This window comes from Columba livia, chromosome 4 (genome assembly GCF_036013475.1).
Source record: "Columba livia isolate bColLiv1 breed racing homer chromosome 4, bColLiv1.pat.W.v2, whole genome shotgun sequence".
Lineage (NCBI taxonomy): Eukaryota > Metazoa > Chordata > Aves > Columbiformes > Columbidae > Columba > Columba livia.
The window spans coordinates 47,986,880-48,009,598 of record NC_088605.1 but is presented as its reverse complement, the minus strand read 5'-3'; the positions used below and the strand labels follow the sequence as shown (position 1 = coordinate 48,009,598).

The following is a 22,719-nucleotide window of genomic DNA, read 5'->3' as shown; positions in this document are numbered from 1 at the left end:
TTCTTGTATTCCTCTGCATATTTTATAACAAGCACTGCTTGAGAAAATGTAGACACAGCTTGGTGCTCAAATCATTTTAGAAAATGACAGAGGAACATTCTATCTTGCTCCCTCTAAAGGTATTTTAAATATATATATATATATAGATAGATATGTAAAAGCAGGGCTTATTTGAGGACAAAGTAAAAATAGCCTGTAGAGTTACTCTGAGCTCTAATCTCCGATGTGACGCTACACGATACACGATGAGAAAGAAATTCCTTCAGGCTCTCAATAAACCTATTATCACTTAATCGCTAATGGGTTATTTCGAAGTCCAAACAGAATGCATCTTTTGTACACTCACACAGCACGGATCACTCCAGATTTCCAAGCCCTAACAGAGGCTTAGAAAAACACTTAAAAAGGCAACAAGCAGCCAGGAGCAGGCTGGTGAAGAGCAGCAGGCTGAGCTGCTATGACAGACAGCTGTGACGGTGTGGCAGCATCAGCCAGGGGTGGGATGGGGACCCTCAGGCTTGATGGGGACAACACCATGGGCTTCTGCCACTTTCCTCTTTCCATAAAAATACACCTGCAGCAAGGTGGTGCCTTTCCCAGGGGATGCCAGCACCCCTGTGGTGTCCCGTCTGCTGCTGGTGGGTGAGGGGTCTGGAAGTTGGCTCTGCACTGGCCACATGTCCACTCACCCCCACTGGCTGGCGGCTGGCATCCTCCGAGGCGCTGGTCCTCCCTTCCTGTCACCACTGCTGTGCCACCTGTTTTCCTATACTGCCCTGGCGCTTGAGGTGAGTGATTGAAGATTTTATCTACTAATTACTATACCGTAACTTAAAATGAAGCTTTCTTTTCCTCAATATGTAAAAACATCCTTTTAACCGAGCTGGAAATTCATAAATAATGCCTACGTCTTTCCTAGGAAACTTTTACTAGCCTAACAGTCAGCTTCAAAAAGCTTTATATCATATACTGGCACTTCAAAGAGGCAGCCTCCCTGATCCAAGAGGGTGTGCATGTGATACCCAACACAAAGACAGAACAGGAGGTAAGAACTGCTGTCTTCTTTTCGCTTTCAATTTTATACATTCATCTAAAGCATATTCTGCACCAAATATGAAAGACCCTGACTTGTTCAGCCCATGCAATGCATCTATTTGAACTACATTTACATCAGCCTTTGGCTTCTCTTGTGAGTAACTTCCCCATATTAATGAGGACAGAAAACACAGACACACTGTCATGCATAGGCAGCTGCATAACGAAGGAAGAACACAGCTACAAGTGTGGAAATTTAATAAATAATAATTTAATTGCATACAGTAAAAGTCTTCATTACATATGTATGTCCACTGACACATTTAACACACCAAAGGAAGGAGGAGGACTGCTGAAAATTCATGACTGCTGTCACTCTCTCTCTTTCTTTCTATGTTTTTACACAGAGCAAAATACACAGAAAAATACCTCCTCTGCCTTTATGTCCTGCCTGACATGGTCAATATCCTGCCAGTGCTACGCAGTTTTGGCAACACGCTTCCAGCAGCCCTGCAAGCCTCATGTACACAGTTGTTCTGCAAGCCTAAAATTTTGTTTAATTTAATTGCCCAACATGTCCTTAGAAGATATAAAGAAGGACAACAAATATAACAGTGATATCACACTAAATAATAAAAAGTCCATTAATGTTTTACAAATGTAGCTTTCAATAAAGCCTAAGAATGATCAGATCCTCATCCTAAGAACTTCTCTCAGATAAGTCAAAGGCTATACTCAGGTGAGCACGGACTGCTATTTCAATTCACAGTTTGCAGGAACAAGTCTCCTCAGCGTTACTTACTCCCCAAAAGAATCTTATAACTAATACAGAGTAAAACTTTGCCGTAGCTGCCTCTTGCAACAATGAATGCTTAGCATGTACTGGCTATACACTTAGTAATGTTCAAATTGCAGAATCCCCACTGCTGAAAGCTCACCAACTAAACAAGACCGGTCCAAGGCAGACAAGATGCACATAGACGTAAATACACTTGGTTATCAGCTTGCTTCTTTGTAGCATGGTAAATAGGATTCTTCTTTCCTAACTTTATAATCTAACAATCAGGTAATCTGGTTTAAGCTCATTTTTATAATCTGTATAAAATCTCAGTGAATACACACACTCAAGTGTATAAAGTGCATTAAAAAGAAGGCAGTGTGGAAACCAGTATATTGGAATAATTAAGAAAGAAATATAACATGTGAAACGAGGACTTGTTTTCCTACTTTTGCTTTAAAGTGCTTCTTACCAAGAGTTAACGCAAGCCAAAATTTTCACTATGCTCTATGGTACAGAGCAACTTTTTCTTGAGTATTCTTTTATTGCTGTATCTGGGGAGGAACAAAATGCGTCTGCAAGTATTGGCAACAAGATAGCACTCATCTGGATTTTCTGCTTGAGGATCTATAATATAAAAACAAAAATGTTCCAGTTCACAGGCAGGGATTCGATCAGACCCTGACAAAAAAGCTGAAGGGAAAAAAGAAAAACAAAAAGCAGTTAGCAAATGGAAAACAAAACAAATCAAGATGTTATCAGAGAATGAAAATCATGAGAGGAAATTAGTATAAAACATGGCTATGTCTGTAAGTTAGTTATTTTGCTTCGTTGGATTTGTACCTGAATATAATAGTCTCTTGCTGATTCATAATAATTATAAGCCCTCTTTTACTTTTCCTTATATAGTCTGCTCACACAAGTTGAGGCCTCTGACCAACAAGTGATAACCACAAAAGTAAGACATAAAGTAATTGCAAGGCTCAAGGCGGTCAGATGTGCTCAGCCAAGCCTCAAGGGAGGGGAGGAGGCTCAGAGCTGTGTCTGCAATTCTTTGTGGCTTTCACTAGAAAATGGGGGGAGGGAGCATGTCAAAAGCTGTTCAGAACTAACATATTTTTAATGTGCAAGCATCTAAAATCTGTGTTGTGGGGTAGAGAAAAGGGCTATGAAAAGTTTAAAATGCCTGATATATTACCAAGAAACATCTTCTTTTTTTCTTCTGGGAGTTTATGAAACACAGCCCAAAAATTCCCAATGGTTTGATCTAACTGTTTATAGTGTACGTACTTCACATTCTGTCAAAGAGATAAAAATAAACAAAGCCAGTTAATCCTCACTATTCCCATTTTTATTTAAAGCCACAACAGTTTATCTGATAAATTTTATAATCCTGTTCATAGATATTAAAATCCTCTTAACTTCTGGAATCTGCTTGTTCATTTCTTTTCCAAAGATTCATATGACAATCCTTGAGCTACAAATTGATTCTTAATCCTATTTATTCTTGTACCTGATATAGATTTAAAACACGCTCAAAGTAATGACACAAATTAAGAAAAAGAAAGTCTCTTGAGCTTCTGTTTCTTTGTTCATGACCTATGCACTCAACAAAACAAGAGGTCTGAAAAACTGTACGGTCAGCAGATATGGCAGAAGTATGTGCTTGTATCCAATACCTTTTCCAGCAGATTCCAGTCAAATTCTGTGTGTCCCTGGATAACAATCTGGAGTTCTACAGGGAGAAATATCTTCCACTGCTTAGCTGGGCAGCCTCTTAAAAACCCTTGCATGAAGTCCTCAAATGGCTTCTGTATCGATTTATTGAGCACATAGTTCACATACAAGTCAACAAATTCTTTCCTGCAAAGATAATTTGAATCAGACAAACAATGCAATAGGTGTTTTTTTAAAAGCAGAAATATAGAGAACTTTATTTCTTTATTCCAAAGGACCTGCTCTACTATAATGACTCAGTCTTTACTGAGATAAGTCATCACTGGCAATTATTATTCACTGAATAAGCTAGAAGGATCACCACAAATAAGAGAATGCTGGCCAACATGGATTCATTTTTATAATACTCTTTGTACTTCATGTGAACCCTCCAATGAGATCCTGTCAGACACTTCACTGTTAAATGGAGCCTAGCAGACCTAAATGTAGTAAATTCAGCAAAACTCCCGCTGAGTGCCCAATAATTAACCTGAAATCAAAATAAATATTGGCACTGCTAATCAGTACAGTTTTAATCTTCTGGTCTTGATGGGGATTTGTTTAGTGACTTTGTACTTGTACAATCAACTCAATGTAAATGCTGTACCTCAACCTTCCTAAACAGCCTTTTTGTGCATCTCTGTGGGTCCTCAGATCATCTGTGTAACTCAGGCCGCAGAATTTCTCTCTCCTCTGTGCTGAGGTTAATATTGACACAATACCATACTGACAGATTGCTCCTTCTCTGTTATATACAGGATACATTCCATATATGTAACTAAGCCGGAAACATTTTGCTCATAAAAAAAAAAAACAGCACCTTATAGAGGTGTAGCTATTGCTGGAGCTCCCAGAGGTGCTGTATTTCCCTGAAAATATTCTTCAGGGGTATTTTATACATTTGTTAGGAATTTCCCTGATAAGGCCAGGCATCTCTGTATATGCAGATGCCAGGAAGTCCAAAGATCCCCTTCTTATCGTCTGCTTGCACAAACACTCAATGTCTAGAGCATATGCAGCATGTACAGCAAGAACTGAAAGCATACAACCTATTGCACCAAGACCAACAGCTCAATGCTGATGTTCAATGTTTTTTAAGAGTATATGGGGATGAGTGTAGATATGCTATTTCACACACTCATAACAAGACAACAGGATAAGAAAAATAAAACTGACCTGTTATCCTTAGTGACAGGAATGTTGGCACCATTTTCTTTAAGTTCAACAGGAACCATGGAACCTCCTTCTTCCATTATCTATACAAATAAATTAAAACATTGGGTGCTATATATATCCTATATATATATCTCTATAGGACAGATATAAATGTGCTACATCTAACATTCTTTCTTTCTGCAGGGCCTGACACAGCACTTCTCTTAGTTTGAGTTTACAGACAAGTTGTGTCATTTGCAGTGGGACATGGCATGTCTGAATGGCACAATAATGTCTTACCGTGAAGTCCATGTCCAGGCTCTCAAGGACTTGATCACATTCTTCATCCAAAATTCTCTGAAGGCTCCTTTCAAAAAACAAAGGGGCAAAGAGAGAGGACAAATGATCATGCAAAGCACTTTCAAATTCCACTGAAAACCATCCTTTGACAAGCAGATTTTAAATGCATATACATACGGAACACCTATACTCACCTCCATATATGGCCCTAAACTGATCTGTACACTTATGTTCTGCTGCTGCCTCGAGCTGAGGGCAAATGCCTTCACCTCAAAGGGTTTCAGGCAAGTCCGTCCCCATGCCCTGTGGGGATAACTTTACACAAAGTTCAGTGGTAGGCTTGGACCAAAGCCTTGTGAGGAATTAACTGTGGACCAGTGGGATGATCGAAGAGAACTGTTTTGGAGTGTGGCACCTCTCAAAGTATTGCAAGCAACCTGACATTTCAGTCAGCACTAAGGGCTCTTTTGCACTTCAACGCACTTGCTGCCTTCAGGAAAGGGGTTCTCCTCTTTTTGGCTGTTTATAGCACTTGCATGGAACGCTGGGCTTCAGGGGCATAGCTTTATCTTGGTGGCAGCAGCACCTCTCCCAGCTATACCTGCCTGAAATCTCCTTTCCCAGTGTGTAGAAACCCCATTGTGGGTTGTCAGATTTGGCACAACAGCAGCATATGGTAACACTGTGCTTGTGTGTAATAACGTTGTGGAAACTGGTAATTAGTAAATCAGAAAAAACCCTCAACATTAGTAACTGAGTGCTTAGTTCTTCCACAAAGCTCAAAGTGGTTCTGAACTACATATTCACAGTGTGGACTTAAGCTCGCATGGACCAGAAATCTGTCCCCTTGTAAGCCATGGGGTCAGCTTTTTATTTTGGCGATGACAGCCCCTGTTTGAGAGCAACATTCATGCCCTGGACAAAGGAGATCTTGATAATCTGTGGCTTTTAGCAGCTCTGCGATGGCAAATACAGCTTCCAGAGGTACCCCAAATACGGTCTTGGGGATCTCTGTGCGCATCCTCAAGCCAGCAGACCCGCCTCAGCCATAGCTTCCCAGCAACATCTGGGGCCTGCCTGGCTCGTACCGGCCTGCGGCTGGCAACAGCTCCTCCAGGTCGCCGAGGTCGGGCTCCAGGCCCAGCAGCTTCTTGTAGAGAGCCCTGGGGAAGGGGAAAGGCACCGTGTACCCGTTGTACAGCGCCATTCCGCACAGCGTCCCGATCTGGAAGAAGGTGTGCTGGCTGCTCCGGGCCTGCTTAGCAACAAACACACGGGGAACAAGCCGTTACTGCCTTTTCCCGGGCGCAGGCTCCCCACCTCCCCGGGCCGCGCAGCCCCCTTACCTGGCTGGGGAACCACAGCAGGCCGGAGGGGAGGTGGTGGAACGGCCCAGTGTCGGGCTGGCAGAGGGTCCTGGCGGCCACGCTGAAGAGCTCCCGGCCCAGCCCACCGTCGTCCGCTCCTGGCTCGCCCTCGAACGACACCTGCGGGCACCAAGACACCCATAGCGCCGGGGGGAGTGGCACCGGCACCCGCTGGGGGGAAGGCGGGCGGAACCACTGTGCGCGCTCCGCGGCGCAGCCCGGGCCGGGCTGGCGAACGCACCGGCGCGGGGGCGGCCATGCTGCGCTGCGGGACGGCGGTGCTGCGGAGGGCGGCGAGCGGTGGCGGCGGGCACGGCCAGGGCCAGGGCTCCAGCTTAGCGCAGCCGCTGGAGCCGTCGCTGCTGCGGTTCCTGGTGTGCCCGCTCTCCAAGCGGCCGCTGAGGTGAGGGGCCGGGGCCGGGCCCTGAGCGGCGGAATGGCAGGTCTGGCCGCCCGCCCTTGGCCTGCAGCCGCCCCGTGCCGAGCGGGAGGGGCTGCCAGCGGCAAACCCGATCATTCACTCCTCTTGGTTTTTTTTCCCTGACTTGCCTGGCCAGGTACGAAGAAGCTACCAACGAGCTCATTAACGAGGAGCTGGGCATCGTGTACCCCATCATCGACGGCATCCCCAACATGATCCCCGAGGCTGCCAGGACGACTCAGAAGAAGCCGCCAGCCGAGGGCTCGAAGGAGTCAGAGCAGTGACGGAACTGATGGCTGGAGGAGGCCTGCTCCCCTCCCTGCCCACCCTGACTGTGCTCATTCCCCTCCTGTCCCTAGCAGGCTTGTTTTACTCAGCCAGCGTTGATGAAACCTTCCCACAGGGCTGCACTAGCACCAACAGCTTGTGTTTCTACAGTCTCCTGCTCCCTGTTACAATACCGGTTTATGTGTTTTTCCACCTGTGGACCTGGATGGGGATTAAGCTTTTTAGGCACAACTAGTGTGAGGTGTTTGCTAAGCCCTGGGCTTCTCTAAAGCAGTGCAGTTTATTTCATCTAATCAGGTATTGAAGTTGATTTGAGAGAGTTCCTTCCTGGCACCAGTGACTCATCATTTTCCTAGTAGTATCTGGAACTGTATTAAGTCATCTGCAGCACCTTATTACTTAATTACTGCTAAGGCAGATAAAGAGGAGGAATAACAAGAAGCACTGATTCCTTCTTGTGTATTCAAGTGGATTTGTAGTGGCACTAATGAAGATCTAGGTAGTGAGCATTTTTATGGGGAAGAACTTATGAATGAAATAACTGATCTTAAATAATAAGCAATGACAAGATGCAGCAATATGAATCTCTCTTTGAATTATGAGCTTTGGTTTTGTTTTGAATTGATGTGCGTTATTGAAATGTCCCACTGTCAGAAGAATATGAAATAAATTAGTCAGATGTTTAATAACAAGACTTGAGCTAAATGAATATATTTACTTGGAGGATACCCATGTCTATATGTCTCTGACTTTTTTTTTTTTTTTCTTGGAAGAAATACAAAAATATGGGGAAATTACAGTTCTGCAGAAAAAATGTGCATTTGGGGGTTTTATTAGAGTGGCCTCCAACATATTCCAGTGTCTGCGTAGGAGATATGTGTCCCTGTACTATTTGCTAAATGTGTCTGAGTGCCCAAGTTTGATAGCCAGGATGGGTCATCTCCATTAAAGAGGCATCTCCTGACAGGTTAGGGAAAAAAGAACTCCAACTGAGCCCAGGATTTGGTAGTTAAGCTGGCAGCTACAAATTCTGTTTAAGTATATAGATCAACTTTCCCCTTAGCAGTATCCTCCTCAGTAGAGGGAACAGAAAATACTTTTGCTAAACATTTCAGCCTTCCCTGTTTTCATTTAAAGCAACAACAGCAAACGGAATGACAGACCACTATGAGGGTGTCACATGCAAAGTTCTTGGTACTGTCTGACAAAATGTCTTCACAGGACACAGCTACAAAGGGGACAGGTTAATGCCACAATCTATTACAAGAGTTTCTTTTTTGTGTTTTGTTACAGGGTGGTTTATATGTGTACCACAGACACATAAATGTCCTGTGCCTCTTGGAAAAACTCAGAAATGCAGCACCAAGTTATACATACTGCAGACCTCAGTGTCTCTTGGCCAGATGTTAATAATCCAGTCAAATTGATCGGGCTGCTGCTGGGCAAATAATGCTGTGATGCATGGTATGAAAGGCAGTGCCTGCAAGAGCACTCGAAGTCTGTATTCAAAGACTGACTGTAGCTAAATGCAGCTGTTTGTCATGGCTCCATGTACAATCAGTGGAGAGAGACTAGCTCTAGAGGACAGTACAGAGCACAAGCCTGACTGGCTCTGTAAATAAATGCCTTTTTCAGCGGATGTAGTGAGGAAGGGGGAAGGAAAGGCAGCTCTAGGAGCCATTGTGAATCTTCTCCCAAGTGTACAATAAGGAAAAGCTCTTGACAGCTCTGGCTGGCAAGAAGGTTCACATGGAAAGACCCAGACGTTGGTAAGAGGGCACTGAGGTTGATCCTTCCCTCTGCCCAGGCATGGTGCCAGGCTCTGACAGCCCTTGTGTCAGTGATTGGCAAGGCATGTGGTTCCCCGAGTTGAGCTCCGCTCTGCCCAGGTGCTGTTTTCACATGCAGGCTTTTGTAGGGTAGGGCTAGCATTGCAATACCTGAAGAAAATACAGCTGTGAGAACCTTTGTGTGGAAACCACTGACTGAAGCCACACAGAGACAGCAGCATTATCATCAGCTTTCCACCTCTCTTGCTGGCACTATCCTTCCTGTCCCTTCAGGCAGCATGTCCATGCAAGAAATGGCTTTTGTGGCTATGTTGCTTGCTGGGTCCCCGGCCACCAGGTTTTTCCACATACAGCAAACTAGCCCAGAGTCTTTAAAGTCAGCCTAGCAGTAATAGACTTCACCAGTTACCATTTTCCTGAGCAATCCTATTACATTACCCAAAAGCAACTTCATGGTAAATAGCACTGCCACTTGCGTTTAACTTACGCTAACAAAGCTTGATGGCTGTGGGAACTACCCTCCAGATTTACTCTACGTCCTCCATGGAACATGTTTCATAATAATTTGATGAGCAGTTTTGGTTTTTGCTCAGCGAATACCAAACCTCTTCTACCAATACTTCAGTAACACTGAAAATCAAAGAACACTACAGCAGAACTAACAAATAATACAATTTGGTATCTTACCTGTAAGAGATTCTTAAACTGCTGGGTTGATGCCTTATTTAAATGGGTCCATATGTCTTGCAGAAGACACTGTCTTTTGACTGGAAACCACCACAGCTTCTTGGCCGCCACTATTAAGGGTATCTGAAGATTGAAGTAACAATGTGTTAGCAAGTGTGTTTCTCTCTTCTAAATTGAAAAAAAAAAAAAAAAGCCCATACTTACACCACTCGAATGGCTGGCCTGAGTGTTGCATTCTGTAAAATGAACCAGGATCTTCCCTTGTATGTCAAAGATGCATGGATACCTGCTCAGCATCCATAGGGCTGTCTAAAATTATAAGAAAGGAGGAAAAAGGCGTGTTGATTTTCTCTTACAAAATCAAACAAGTTTGGGGGTACATGTGCAGACTGGACTGCCAGTCTATACCGTGGCAAACTCCTGTATCTCTAAAACACGCCCCTGTTGTGTACACGAACACTACACCAACAAAGGCACACTGTCTGCTAAACACTCCTGTGAGTGGGAAACCCTGACAGAGAGGCACCCGAACTGTCTGTGCAGGCAGACACTTGTGTTATAGTGCCCCAGGAATAAAACAGAGATGTAGTGATTTTAATAGCATTTTCCATAATTCCGCTAAACCAAAACGCATAGTAAAAATGTCCTGGATACCCAAGCTATGGTACATTGTTGTTAAAAACTGTTTGCTTTATTATCTGTAATACCGAAGTAGATATTGGTATACAAAATAATCTAATTCAAGGTGTTACACCTCTAGTGTGATAAGGCAGCAGCTTCAGGTAATGTACTACATGGCTTTTGATTCTATACTGTTTCTCAAGCCTTCTCTTCCGCTCTGATTAATTGGTACAAAATTGGTACATTAGCAGATGATATGTTATGAAAGAGGTAGTTGTCCTGCGAATTTCAGCCAGGCATTTTTTGCCTAAGGAAGCCCCTCATATCCATGTTTCCATTTCATGCTGCTTCCTATGACACTGATGCATTTGGTAGCTAATTTTCCCTCCTTCATGTCATCAAGAAATGAACCACTTCACAGATTGTTTTCTATTACCACAGCTTTGGTTTTAGATATAAGTAAATTGAAATGCTCGACAAAGTTTCTGCATAAAATTTTAAAGACACCTCACAACATTTCTGTTATTTAAACATAATGAAATCCAGAGCAATAAGAACTGTAGCAATCAACCCTCATGGTGCTATTTCACACTAAACACCAGTTCAAAGCAAACAGCTGCTTAAGATGCTGGAGGACAGCTCTCAGAACCAGGGGTCATTGCTGGAAAGGCACTATTGCAGCTGCTAAAATACTGGGATGGCAAATGGCTTGCATAATTTAAAACAGCTAGAGGAATAGGGAAAATGCATTGTCTTTGAAAGGTACTGGGCTAGAGTATAGAGTTGACTTTCATATATATTGACTCATTAAAAATAAAAAAAAAAAGAAAAAAAAATGTGGTTTGCACTGCTGGTAAGATTTTGTACTTACTCCTCTTATATCAACGAAATGACACATATAGATAATCTTTTTTACTTCAGGCACATAGAAGGTGTTTTCTTTTACTCTGGTACCAGTTCTGGAGTTCACCTGCATTGATAACAAGCAATATGAAAATGAGTGTCAGCAGATCTAGTAAGCCATGTGTCTGTGTGACAGGACAGGACTAAGGAGTAGCAAGGCTTCTGCAGAAAGAGCTCCAAGATTCTGCACAGTAGTGGAAGGATAGAAACGTTACAAGCAGCACATCAGTCAGCAGTGAGGAGTCTCAGAAAGCCATTGAGGAAAGCAATTTCCATTTACAATGAAGATGCCTTAACGAAACTCCATCAAGAAAGGTGTGTTTCACCTTGAGTGTCTTTCATGTTGTGGGACAGTCTGAAGCACCCTATACATGTTCATACTTCATAAAAAGATATGATTTTTAGGGGGACAGTGAAATTTAAAGCTTCAAATGATGTAAGCACTTAATGGAGGAATAGGTTTGGTGCACTTTTGAGTCTACTTACCTGGATAAACACAGATTCAAGAGTCTAAACTTAAAGGCCCAAATCTACATTCTTGGCCAAAAATATATTCAATTTTGAACAACATTTAATGACTCTCTCTGATTCATACTAAACGCACATTTGAGCTCTTGACTTTCCTAAACTTTCAACATTTCAGCAGGAGAAAGGATGGTTGTCAAGAAGAATACAATTATTGCCCCTTCCCCTTGTTTGCATGCAGCTAAAGATGCCCTAATTCTATTGTCCCAGAAAACTTCTCAGGTAACAGGCTCTTAAAGCACCACACAGCATTACTGTGGCAGCCACAGTGTGCCACGCAGGCAGGTCGTCTTTTACATACTGTGAGCAGTTACTGGGGTAAGAGATCTCACCAGCAGAAAGGGGAGTGGGCATGCTAGATCATGGACAGCAAATCCATAGCTCTGTACGCATCAATACATGCACTCCTCACACCACTGAAAGCATCCCTCCCCCTGACAGAGGCTATAATATGCATCAGCTCTTCATTTCTATAGAGGGACGTTCAGGCACAACGTAAGAGCAGGACTCCTTCAAAGTTATGCTGGTGTAGAGCCAAACAGATTCCTGAAGCCATCCCACATGAGAAGGCCCCATGTCCCCTTGTAAGAAGAAAACCCTGAGAATTCAACAAGTAAAAAGGATTAAACTACTCTAACTCGTACTGTTATATCCTATCTAATCAGGATCCAAATGCTTTCTCACCTGGTAAAGAATCTGCAGCATTTGCAGGGTCACTATTTGACGTGGGTCCAGGTGGTAGAGGCTTTGTCGCGAACGTCTGACATTCTCGAGAAAGCCAGACAGGATCATCTGGGAGACTCTCTGATATAGAATGACCAGCTGCTTGAAAAAGGATGTTTCTAGATTTGACCACAGGCATTCTGTAAAGAAAACAGCTGGTGAAGTATTCGTCACAGGTAACATGCAAATAACTGCAATTTGTGTATTAAGCCACATTTTCTCTTTTTATCAAATGAACTAAACAAAAACAAGCTTAATTTTGCACTACAAAAATTAGTAAAATTCAGACCGAGATGATTTTTTTTTCTTGTGTCTCGCTGTGCAGTCCCTATGTTTCTACTCTTACCAAATGCATTTCTTTCAGGCAAAACTATGGAGCAAATTACATCAGTGATATGAACTCTTACTTCGCAGCCAAAAATGACCAGGCATTTAAATCATTCAGTGCTATCATCATAAAACCCTACCAAGTGTTCGCAGGCTGTGTGGCTGGAGTTTTGTGATGGTTTGTGCTACCCGCCTGAGAGCACAAGAGGTGTTAAACTCTCCCTGGAGAAGAAAAGGCAAGATCAAGTAGACTCTGAAATTTTCAGGTGAGATGGGAGAGGAAGACAATGATGACTGTAACTTCAAAATCCCCTTTAACACCTTCAGAGGAAAAACAAACAAACAAAAACACAGAACAGAAACATGGGTTAAAAATGCAATTATGTTTTGCCAAAATCATAGATGAATTAGGTTGGCATGGAAATTCCCAAGTTTCATGCACAAATCTAGAGCTTCTCAGTATCTGTATAGTGGGAATCTTTATATTGAATCCTTACCTCCCCGAAGACTTTTGGCACCTTGCTGACCTTCTCATAAAAATGTTGCACTTCTGCCATGTCTACACCTGAGACTTCTGTGGAAGTTTTGAAATGTTTGTCTCTATGACAAATGTAAAAAAGAACATCAAATGATGTGAGAAGCTGTTTTTTGTTACTGAGTGGATAGTTAAGCATCCTAACATCAGAAAATACTCAGAAAGTTCAGCCCTGGCTCCAGTGGGTATATATATATAATTTCATCTGTTCTAAGAACACATTCTCACTGGGGTGTAACCTGATTAATATTCTGTCCTTCCTGCCTTGTGCAGCTGTGCACTGTTAAGGGTAGGCTTCCTGTATTCCACCCTAAAATGACTTGCACTTCAGTGCTGGGAGGAGCTATTATTGGTCCTTTGGGAGCTGTAATATTGCCTAAATGGATTATAATCATCTGTCAAATGCCACTATGGGATATTCTGCTGGAATGTGAGCTTCTATAGCAAATTTCAATAGGACTGGGGGAATAAAAAACTTAATTTTAGCTTGGGCTTTGAAAAATTAAGACTTGCTTCTTGCAAATCAAATACAACTAATCTTCTCTACATACACAGGCTAAAATAACACTTTCTGGTCAGTTTACATGCAGCCAATATATTCTGTTATGTTTTAGACAGCACACACTACCTTTTTGCCAGGAAGCTTCCGTTGATGCAGGCCTCAGATGAAAAGATCAATCCGATATTCCTGACAGTAAAAAACAAACCGAAGTCAATCCTTTCAACATGAGTAGCAGGTTCAGGTTTTTAATTCTGAAAGAGCAAAACCTGGGAGTACCAGTGTGTCTACACCTGAACACAATTTTTTTTTTTTTTTTTTTAGCACTAATTCATTGAGAGTGTTGCAGAAGACATTGTATTTGAGGAGCTAGTGATCTTTGACAAACCACCTCTGCTCTCCTGGGCTTTGTGGGGGAACCTGCTCAAGTGCCCCATGCCAGCCTGTGCTGGTGGGTGCTGTGATGGAGATAGCTTCTCCTGATGGGTGGGGACCTTATCTGGTTTTATTTGTTATGCAAAATAAAAAGCACCATGGCATGGGAGGGAGGAGGAACCTCTTCACAGATGGGATCTTTGTATCACACTGAGGAAAAATCCACCAGGGGATCCATTTGTTGCTGCACAAAAGCTGGGTTCCCAGGACCTGAAGGGATGCAAGACTTAATACCTGGATTCCTGGTTCTATTCCTACTGAAGCAGCTATTTTATTACAAAATTTGCTGTCAGGCCCTTCCTGTTGAGATCTGGAAAGAACCCTCCCTCTCTCACCCTCTCAACAACTGCTTTCCACATGTTCCAAACTGTACCAAAAGTAGTCAGGGAAACATTTAGATGCAAATTAGCCAATACTTTTAAATGCTCAAAATCAGCAGCTGGTGTCAGACTTTCCCAAATAAAATAATCTCACACATAAGATCTGAAAAAAAGACTACACAATTGTAATTCTCAGCCATAAGTGTAAGGCTTCCCACAGCAGTATATACTTACTGCTATTGAAAATGGGTAATTAAAGAAGGGATCACTAATTTTTAAATGCTGACACACAAAGAACATTCCAGTTTGGATACTCTGAATTATGATTTTTGCACAAGGCATCAGTCTGCAGACCGAATCTTTCTCTGACATAACTTGTCAGCTCTTCCTCGCCTTAACAACCATTCTGTGAAAGAGAAGGAAAGGATTCTGAAGACAGGCAGTACATCTGCTCTGTTCCTGCAAAAGGGTTGTCAAAGGGCTGTTGCTTATCAACATCTCTTTTTCCTGTGCAAAAACTAGGTAAGAAGTGCTGATACAACATTCTGTCTCAGCCAAATTCTCAACCATCAGTGTCCTACAACAGTGTCCAAAGAATAATATTTTTTAGAGAAATCATGTATTGAGGCAGAAAAAAGAAACAAACAAACAAACAAACAAAACACCCCTCAAACAATAAACAAACAAACAAACAAACAAACAAAAAACCCAGCAGATTTCTGACTTACTTTTTTACACTCTCCCAGTCTCGTGTACTGGAACTAGAGATCCATGCATCCACATTTTCATCCTGCAGAGTGGCAATTCCATTCAAACAGGAATTCTGTGTGAAATAAGTAAAAATAGCAACAAGATTACAAGTCTAGCATATGGGATTATTTTTTTCAATCACTACAAGAAGATTTCAGTCTAAGTATGAAGAAATTAATGGTCACCCAGCACCATCCAGATGCATTAACCACAGAACAGATACATAATTGCAATACAAGTCAGTTTCTGGGTAAGCATGGAAAGAACTGCAATGCAATGAACATAGAGCTCTAAAAGCAGGACGGAAATGTTTCTAGTCATAATGTGAACAAGGCAAAATTAGAAGCCATGATCAAACATGCACCTACATTGTTCTTCTTGCAGAGGACAATACTTTGGTTTCCTCCTGCAGTAATTTCAATCACCTTTTGTGATGTGTTGTTTTCTGTGAAAGAATAAAAAGATTTTCAAAGAAACATTTAAGGAGACAGTCATTATCTTCAGGGATGTCAGTGCACAGATGTGGAACAGTAAAAAAAGCTCTCAGATAGTAGCTGTCTGTCTAAAAGTTGATTCTATGTGGCTATTACCCATGATGATAAATCAAGGAGCCAATCAAATTATTCACTGCAGAATCTGTTGGGATGACCAAGCAAGCATGAGATATTAATGTTAGACTCTCAGTGTAAACATTAAATCATGAGAGCAAACATCTCCCTGGAAGAAACAAATACAGATTGTACACATTTACAGTGGTCATTACCCTGATGGGATTTTCCAGTATTCACTGGTGAATCAATGGGAAGTGGTATCAACTGATTAGGCTTTCTTTTATCTCCCAGCTGTCCTTCTTCATCAGAACCAAATGAAAAGACTGTGTCCAAGGAGGGGACATAGACCAGGGTGTGCTGTCTGATCAGAAAAAGAAAAATGGTCATAATAAGCTAAAACCACCAGGCTAGTCAGAATAAAATTTACAGATACGTTTTCGGAGTGGATAGCTGAGGCTTGTCTTTATGAGTCCTGACAGTTCAGCTAGAGAATGCCTTTAACTGAAGTCTTAGGACCCTTCCTAAGTAAATTCATGGACCCAAATTGCCAATGCTGTACATTAATGTTTGTGATTTACTTTGGTTCCACATACAAAAATAAAGTGTTATGCCTTGCTAGCTACACAGCCTTTCATGTTTAAATGCAAATTCTGTGCTGTTGAGCCTGATACAAAGAAAGGCAAAATGAAAATGGATAATTATCACCCCTCTTTTGTTCTTTCTAAGGACCCAGCGGATGGGAACCTGGTGACTTTCTTGATGCCAGTTTTTGACAGGCTTTTGCCGTTTGGAACCCAGTAAAAGAAAAAAAAAAAAAAAACAAGGGTTTCTGGTGTTCTTTGCAGCCCTCCCTCTCTGCTCAGCACGGGCTGAGGGTTCTGCTTTCACCGGGGCTGTGGCAGGAGGGTGGCTTACACCTGAACAGTGGACGATATTCTGACAGCACAAATCTACTGGGATGCGGCAATTTGAACATCTTGGTGACTCCCCTCCCTTCTGCTCTGCAGTGATTCACCTAAGACCTTGGCCTCGGAAGGTTATTGGTAGTTTCCCACCTGCCGCAGGCAATCTGAGAGACTCTTGCTCCCCACAGCTCAGCCACCAGACGAGGCACAAGTTCATTCCGAGTGGAGTTGTGACCAAGCTGGCCAGACCCTCCTGCTCCAAAGGTGCACACCAACCCCTCCTTGAAGATGAAGAAGAAAACAACAGGATCACTGCATTATTAACAATATTCAAATGGTCACCATCGAGAGTTAGAGTCAGCAAGACACAACATGTTATATGGGACTTGATTCAAAACATCCCTAACTCTAACACATGTAGAGTCCACTTCACATCAAGCCTAATCTTACATTGTCTAATGTCCCAATCATCTAACTCCTGAGGAAAGTGATTTAACTCCTGAGAATAACTGCCTGTTGCTTAAGAGTTTTACTTGTATGAGTAAACCCTAGTGAATTAGCTATTGTTCACATTTTCTGAAGTCCTCAATATGGTATAAAAAATAAGATGTTTTCAAAAAGTACTGAAAGTTGAACTGCACCTCTTTGCCCCAGGATTCCCATTCACCATCTCCCTGCAAAAGTTTGCATGCAGGTGACAGGAATCTGAGCAAAGGGAAATTTTCCCACTAGCTTATTTAGTATCCCTTAGGGATTGTCCTCAGACTCTGATGGAAGCAGGCGTTTCTGTTGTGTTGACTTTCAGCAGTGTATATTTTCTCCGAGGGTGAGGGCCCAGATGCTTACCTTCCACTTCAGACTCACCTTGGAGAGAACTGCTGTGTGATCTGCTCCACATGAGACAAATACAGTCTTCCAGTGCTCTAATGCTTTTATGTAGGATGGGCAGCCTCTGTCTGGAAAGAAGACAGTACTGCTAAAGTGAAGGAGAACTGGGGAGTCTCACACAAATAAAGATTTAGAAAATAGGTTTTTAGCACTTTTTAGTCTCTCTTACAGCAATTAATGTATTTACACCTTGGGTTTGAGTCGCTTCCTACCCTGGACAGTAACATATTCTTTCTCATAATGTTCTTTTTTTTTTCATAGTGTTTTCTTTTCATTTACATTAAATCCAAATCAAAACACAGCTCTTTCACATTTGCTTGCCAAAAGGTACTTGGCTTCAAAATATCTGACTCTCAAGGGTCATATATTGGACTCATTAGATCCCGCTGACTTCAAGTCCTGTCCGGCTAGGGCAACTCTGCTCCAGCCTTCTAGGTTTGAAGACAATGGCTGATTTTAATTCTTATCACACCTTGCATTTACAGAGAATTAAAGAAGGCAAAGAGGTATAAAGTGAATTTCCTTCATACGAGACTGCCTGGAGAGAGAATGGGAGTGGAAAGAGACCTATGAGACATACAGTTTTATGAGCACATGCTACGCCGTTTGCCACATAAATTCATCAGAATACAGCCCCTAAATCCCTTGTCCCTGCATGTCTTTCCTGGGTAGGATACAATAGCTCAGAAACAAAGAACTTATCCAAACATACTTTCTTCCAAAGACTTTAATGTCCACTGCTCTTCCAAAGGGGCTTGACACTCCTGAGCCAATCCTGTGTCTGCAGTAAGCTCACTGACCAGGAAAACACCCTCCTACTGCTGTTCTTCCTTACCTCTTGTGTGTCCGAGTCCCAGCTGTCCAAAATCATTCTTTCCCCAGGAGTACACAGCTCCAGAGAGTGACACAGCAACGTTGTGAGCTCCTCCAGCAGCAATTTGAGCGAGTGGGATGCCCTTTAGTCTTTCCACCAGCTGTGGCTTTGGGATGAGCGCATTTTGGCTGCTCACTCCAAGTTGTCCATGGGCATTCTGGCCCCAGGTGAAGAGCTCACCTCCTTCACACACAGAACAAAAGAAAATAGCTCAGCCTCTCTGCTTCCTTTGAGTCTCTTTGGGAGTGGGAGCAAAAATCAGTGCTGTTTTCAGAGATCTAGCTCTAAGGTGAGACCATCATTTGGAGCCAAATCTCCCTGTTTGCTTCTGATCCCTTCAGGGCAACCCCATGCTGCTTGTGTGACTCAGGACAGCAAGAATAAAGGCAGGGTACTGCAACCTATAAAGCCATACTTGCAAGAAGACCCTAACCAAAGGGGTGGTCCAACTTAAGAATGAGCAAGTCTGGTGACTGCAGAATGGGGTGGGCACATCTGCTCTCCACAACACACCTTTGCAGAGGGGTAGTGCTAAGGAACTGGAGAGAGACAGAGCTGCAGAGTCCCTGGGTGCTGAGAGGAAAGGGCACCGCTGATACCAGGTGCACTTTGTGTCCCCTACCCATTGATCATTACTCTCTAAGTGTCACCACTGACACTGAGAGCAAGCTTGCCATAATGTGACTCCTGTTTGGAGGAAAAATGTGCTTGAAAGAGGCTACCTCTGGAGAGTGCCATGGCATGCTGGTCCCCACATGCTATTTGAACAATATGATGGTCTTCTAGTTCTTTCACCAGCCTACAAAAATAAGGAAAAAAAAAAAATCAAAATAGATAGATGCTGTGCCATGAGACAAAATAAGATCTCCCGCTCACCAAGGCCTAGCATGTTTAGCAGGAATTACGTGGAAAAATATAGGTCATCTGTAAGTTGATTCACCCTGCTCTTATGCTAGGTGCACTAAGTGATTTGATTGTGGTTTGCACTGTGGGAAGATGGAAGAGTACCAGGCTCAGCCCTGGACAAGATAACAGAAATCACACAGCAAACTGCTGTGCCATTTTTAGATTATGGTTACCCTCCCAGATTAATTGGATGGTGGCAAGGTTCAGGTGTGCTTGGCTCTTTCACCCACAGCTTTCTCAAGCCACATGTGGCTTGCAAGTCATCTGCATTACTCTGCTATATGCTACCAAACCTTACTAAGTTTGAGAGAAGCCTGTCTCATACGCATCTCAAGCAGCTCAGAATTTGGTATTATCCTCAAAATCAGTGTACTTCTTGCTGGGTAATAAAAGAAAATAAATTTTGAGTACTGGGAAAGAATGTGTTCCAGTTCCCTCTCTACAACAGGAACATGCCTCAGCCTCTTGGATGTCACCTTTAGGAAAAGTGGGCCACCTTCTCTGACTGTTACCATCCATCCCTCCACTTCTTACCTTGTCTTAGAGCAGTGAGCTGAAGCAGTAGCCCACTGCTCAGAAAGCATCCCATCAGAGGAGAGAACGAGTGTATGTGTTTCATCATGGTTTGAGCATCGCACCTCCTGATTCCCCTGCAACTGCGTGTGCTCTGCAGAACAAATAAGGACAGGCATGACGGTCACGCTAAGGCAGCAGGCATCTTAACATCTCAGCCTCCTCCTCAACATCTCTTTGTGGTATTGCTTTCACCAAGAGCTTCTGCTCTCACTACATACCCTTCTCACACCTCCCCAGATTAATCACAACATGCAACCACAAAAGAAATTCACGTCCATTCTTTGTCATGGTCTCCCTCCTTCCAGTCTCCCCCGACCGCTGCGCACTGGGCATGTTTGAGCACCTCATGCCGTGGTTCGGTCTGCCCGAGAGGCAACAGCAGATTATTGCAATTCCCGACCCTGCCCACGCACAGACCCGTCCCGGAGGGTCTCACCGCCCCGCGCACGCCTCCGGTGGCGGCTCTGCCCCCGGCCAGGAGGCTCCCACTTGCGGCAGGGCTCCAGACGCCCCCGCCGCCCTCCCCAAACCGCTCCGCCGCGCCGCGCCGCTCCCGCCGGTCGGTACCTCCCGTACTCGGCGGAGAGCCGTTCGCCCGGTCCCGTCGCCCGTCCTGCTGCCGCTGCTGCTGTTGCTCCTGTTGCCGCTGCTGCTGTTGCTCCTGTTGCTGCTGTTGCTCCTGCCGCTGCTGTTGCTGCCGCCGCCGCCGCCGTCCCGCCGGCATCCCCGCTCGCCGCCCGTCCGCCAGCTCGGCTGCGCTGAGTGCAAGTCCGGTGGCAGCGGCGGGGGTAGCGCCAGGAACGCCCCGCCCCGACAGGGAAATGGAAACCGAAACTGGCTCCACACAGCGGCGGGAGGAGGAGCCGGCGCGGCGACTTCTCGGGATCCCCGCCGTCTGAGAGTGCAGAGCTTAGACCCCGTGCGCTGAAACCGTGTGAGCTGCTGGGCTCTGGTGAAATCGCGGCTGTCATAAGCCTCCGGGTGCTCCGGGTGGGAAGACACGGGAGATCAGAAAGCGGGCAGAAGGATTTTCCATGTGGAAAAGGCACCCGTTTGACTTCATTATTCGCCTATGAGGGTGACCTGCCTGTGACCATCCTTTATAGCTTTGTGTAAGCTCAGAGACCTACTCTGCTGCTCCCTGTATCCTAAGCAAGAGCCCGCGCAAATTCAGAGGGGCTACTTGGCTGGCTGAAGTCAAGCACCAAGTGAAATGCCCAGTTTAGAAATATATGAACATCTAAAATCCATCTGCTTCTCACATGGTCTTTTCTATTGTCTGCTAAATCTCTCCCTGCGTTCAAAGACCCTGAGAGGCCACCTCATTCACCCCACCTCCCACTTTTCTCACTGGAATGATGCATGCAGGGCCATCTTGATGATGAAATAAGGGATACACATGAGAAAAATAGATCAAAACACATAATAGCATTTTCATTGTATTCCTAACAGCTTCCACTGATGGATTAAATTCAATCTCCTTAAGAAAATTTTATGCTGCTGAATACTAAGCACAGATTTTGGTGGGGAATTCTACAAGACTCCCAAGAAGCACAACATTAATCTACAGTTTATACTGGTGTTCACTGAAACACAGTAGAAAATTTGTTACTAAGACACCAGAAGCATTTAATATATTTGAATGGAGCAGCCTGTGGTGCACAAAAAGGCACACAGAGGCCCCTGAGGTGAAGAAGAAGGGATGTGAAGGAGCTGTGGAAGTGAGACAAGGTGAACCTGATGCGTACAGTCATTGCCTTCACCCCAGGGAGCAGCAACCCAGCATGTCTTTCCCAGCCACTTCCCTACAATCGCTATGGGGACCTTATCTCCTTCGACCCTTCCACCGAACATACGAGGGTCTTGTGACCAATGAATACCCACCTAGAGCTGCGAGACCAAAGCATGAGCTACGAAGGGACACTAGAGGTCCTTCTGCACCAAAGTGTGTACTAACACCTCTTTGGGAGAAAAATATCTGCTCCAAGCAGAGGCAGGAGCACTTGCCTTGTATTTGGCACTGAAATTAAGAGATTTGAGGAGAGGAAAATAAACACTTTGGTGTCCTTCTTCTGTCAGAGCTACACTTTTCTTCCTGCCAAGTTGACTGCTGACAGTGACTGTGTGTCAGAAAGGCTTGCTCTGGTAAGCTACCGTAGGTTCCTCAAACACCCTGTGGTTCTCTGCCCAAGAGGTATCAGGGCTCATGATAGTCTCACCAAAAGGAATATGAAGGCCCATGATGGAGATGTTTAGCAACTGGCAGGAGGCAGAGGAATGAGGTGAACTGCAAATTGGTTTTCACAGCTTAAACTGGCTTTGACAAACATGTCTGTCTGCACTTTGGCGATTTCACCCCTTTTCATTAGTACTATAGCAACTTACCCATACAGGAAAAAACAAACAAAAGCAAACACTCCCCCACAACTCCCTCCTCCCCCTCATGTCAAGCACTTCAAGTCTGGCATAGTGCTTGCTTACAAGGGCAAACCTTCTCCCAGGAGAACAGCATGGTGCACTTCCAGAGTGAGGGGAATGGAGAAAACCAGGAAAATGTATGCAGATGCCATGATGTCCCAGGAGGAATGTCCCATGGTGGGCCCCAGGGAGCCAAGGAAGTGTGTGGCAGAGGCCCATTTCCACAATGTCACCAGCTGAATGGGCATGAGCAGGTCAGTCCCTCCAGAGTAGATTTGATAGCGTGGGGAACGTGCAGCCCCTCTTGTTCAGCCTGTCTGACTCACTGCACCTGGCTGCTCTACATGGGAAGGGACACGATGACCTGGGAGCTGCCCAGCGTGGCTCAGACACTGGCAGCACGCACTGGGCAGTGCTGCACCTCCC

At 44.0% G+C, this 22,719-nt stretch overlaps 2 protein-coding genes across 5 annotated transcripts; one reads left to right on the top strand and one right to left on the bottom strand.

Moving 5' to 3' along the window:
* Positions 1-1,286: 1,286 nt before the first annotated feature.
* On the bottom strand, positions 1,287-20,666 carry LOC102090498 (E3 ISG15--protein ligase HERC5). Of its 3 annotated transcripts, none has more exons than XM_065061541.1 (23): positions 20,452-20,666; positions 19,834-19,966; positions 19,116-19,192; positions 18,355-18,576; positions 17,496-17,587; positions 16,782-16,912; positions 15,939-16,087; positions 15,544-15,620; positions 15,154-15,248; positions 13,800-13,859; positions 13,134-13,236; positions 12,777-12,957; positions 12,271-12,449; positions 11,030-11,128; positions 9,742-9,846; positions 9,538-9,660; positions 6,331-6,471; positions 6,073-6,242; positions 4,985-5,051; positions 4,706-4,785; positions 3,493-3,676; positions 3,012-3,111; positions 1,287-2,506 (listed from the first exon to the last, which is right to left on the bottom strand). In XM_065061541.1, the coding sequence occupies exons 1-23, from the start codon at positions 20,597-20,599 to the stop codon at positions 2,292-2,294; spliced, it is 2,931 nt and encodes a 976-aa protein (XP_064917613.1). In that variant the 5' UTR covers positions 20,600-20,666; the 3' UTR covers positions 1,287-2,291. The 3 variants fall into 3 exon arrangements, with proteins under 3 accessions (XP_064917613.1, XP_064917611.1, XP_064917612.1); XM_065061539.1 differs by having other exon boundaries at positions 20,443-20,665; XM_065061540.1 differs by having other exon boundaries at positions 6,073-6,239; positions 20,443-20,664.
* LOC102088273 (phosphatidylinositol N-acetylglucosaminyltransferase subunit Y) lies at positions 6,539-7,752 on the top strand. Of its 2 annotated transcripts, none has more exons than XM_065061555.1 (2): positions 6,539-6,754; positions 6,909-7,752. In XM_065061555.1, exons 1-2 carry the CDS (start codon positions 6,609-6,611, stop codon positions 7,054-7,056), a joined length of 294 nt encoding a protein of 97 aa, XP_064917627.1. In that variant the 5' UTR covers positions 6,539-6,608; the 3' UTR covers positions 7,057-7,752. Both variants share the same exon structure in this region, with proteins under 2 accessions (XP_064917627.1, XP_064917628.1).
* Positions 20,667-22,719: the final 2,053 nt, after the last annotated feature.

What these genes read in the sequence shown, in the direction of transcription:
- LOC102088273 (XM_065061555.1), top strand. Translation starts at nt 6,609, where the DNA reads ATGCTGCGCTGCGGGACGGCGGTGCTGCGGAGGGCGGCGAGCGGTGGC. An exon ending in CTCTCCAAGCGGCCGCTGAG is followed by an intron (nt 6,755 to 6,908) that starts GTGAGGGGCCGG and finishes TTGCCTGGCCAG; the next exon opens with GTACGAAGAAGCTACCAACG.
- LOC102090498 (XM_065061539.1), bottom strand. Translation starts at nt 20,599, where the DNA reads ATGCCGGCGGGACGGCGGCGGCGGCGGCAGCAACAGCAGCGGCAGGAG. An exon ending in CTCTCCGCCGAGTACGGGAG is followed by an intron (nt 19,967 to 20,442) that starts GTACCGACCGGC and finishes TTTGTTCTGCAG; the next exon opens with AGCACACGCAGTTGCAGGGG. An exon ending in ATTTCGTTGATATAAGAGGA is followed by an intron (nt 9,847 to 11,029) that starts GTAAGTACAAAA and finishes TTATAATTTTAG; the next exon opens with ACAGCCCTATGGATGCTGAG.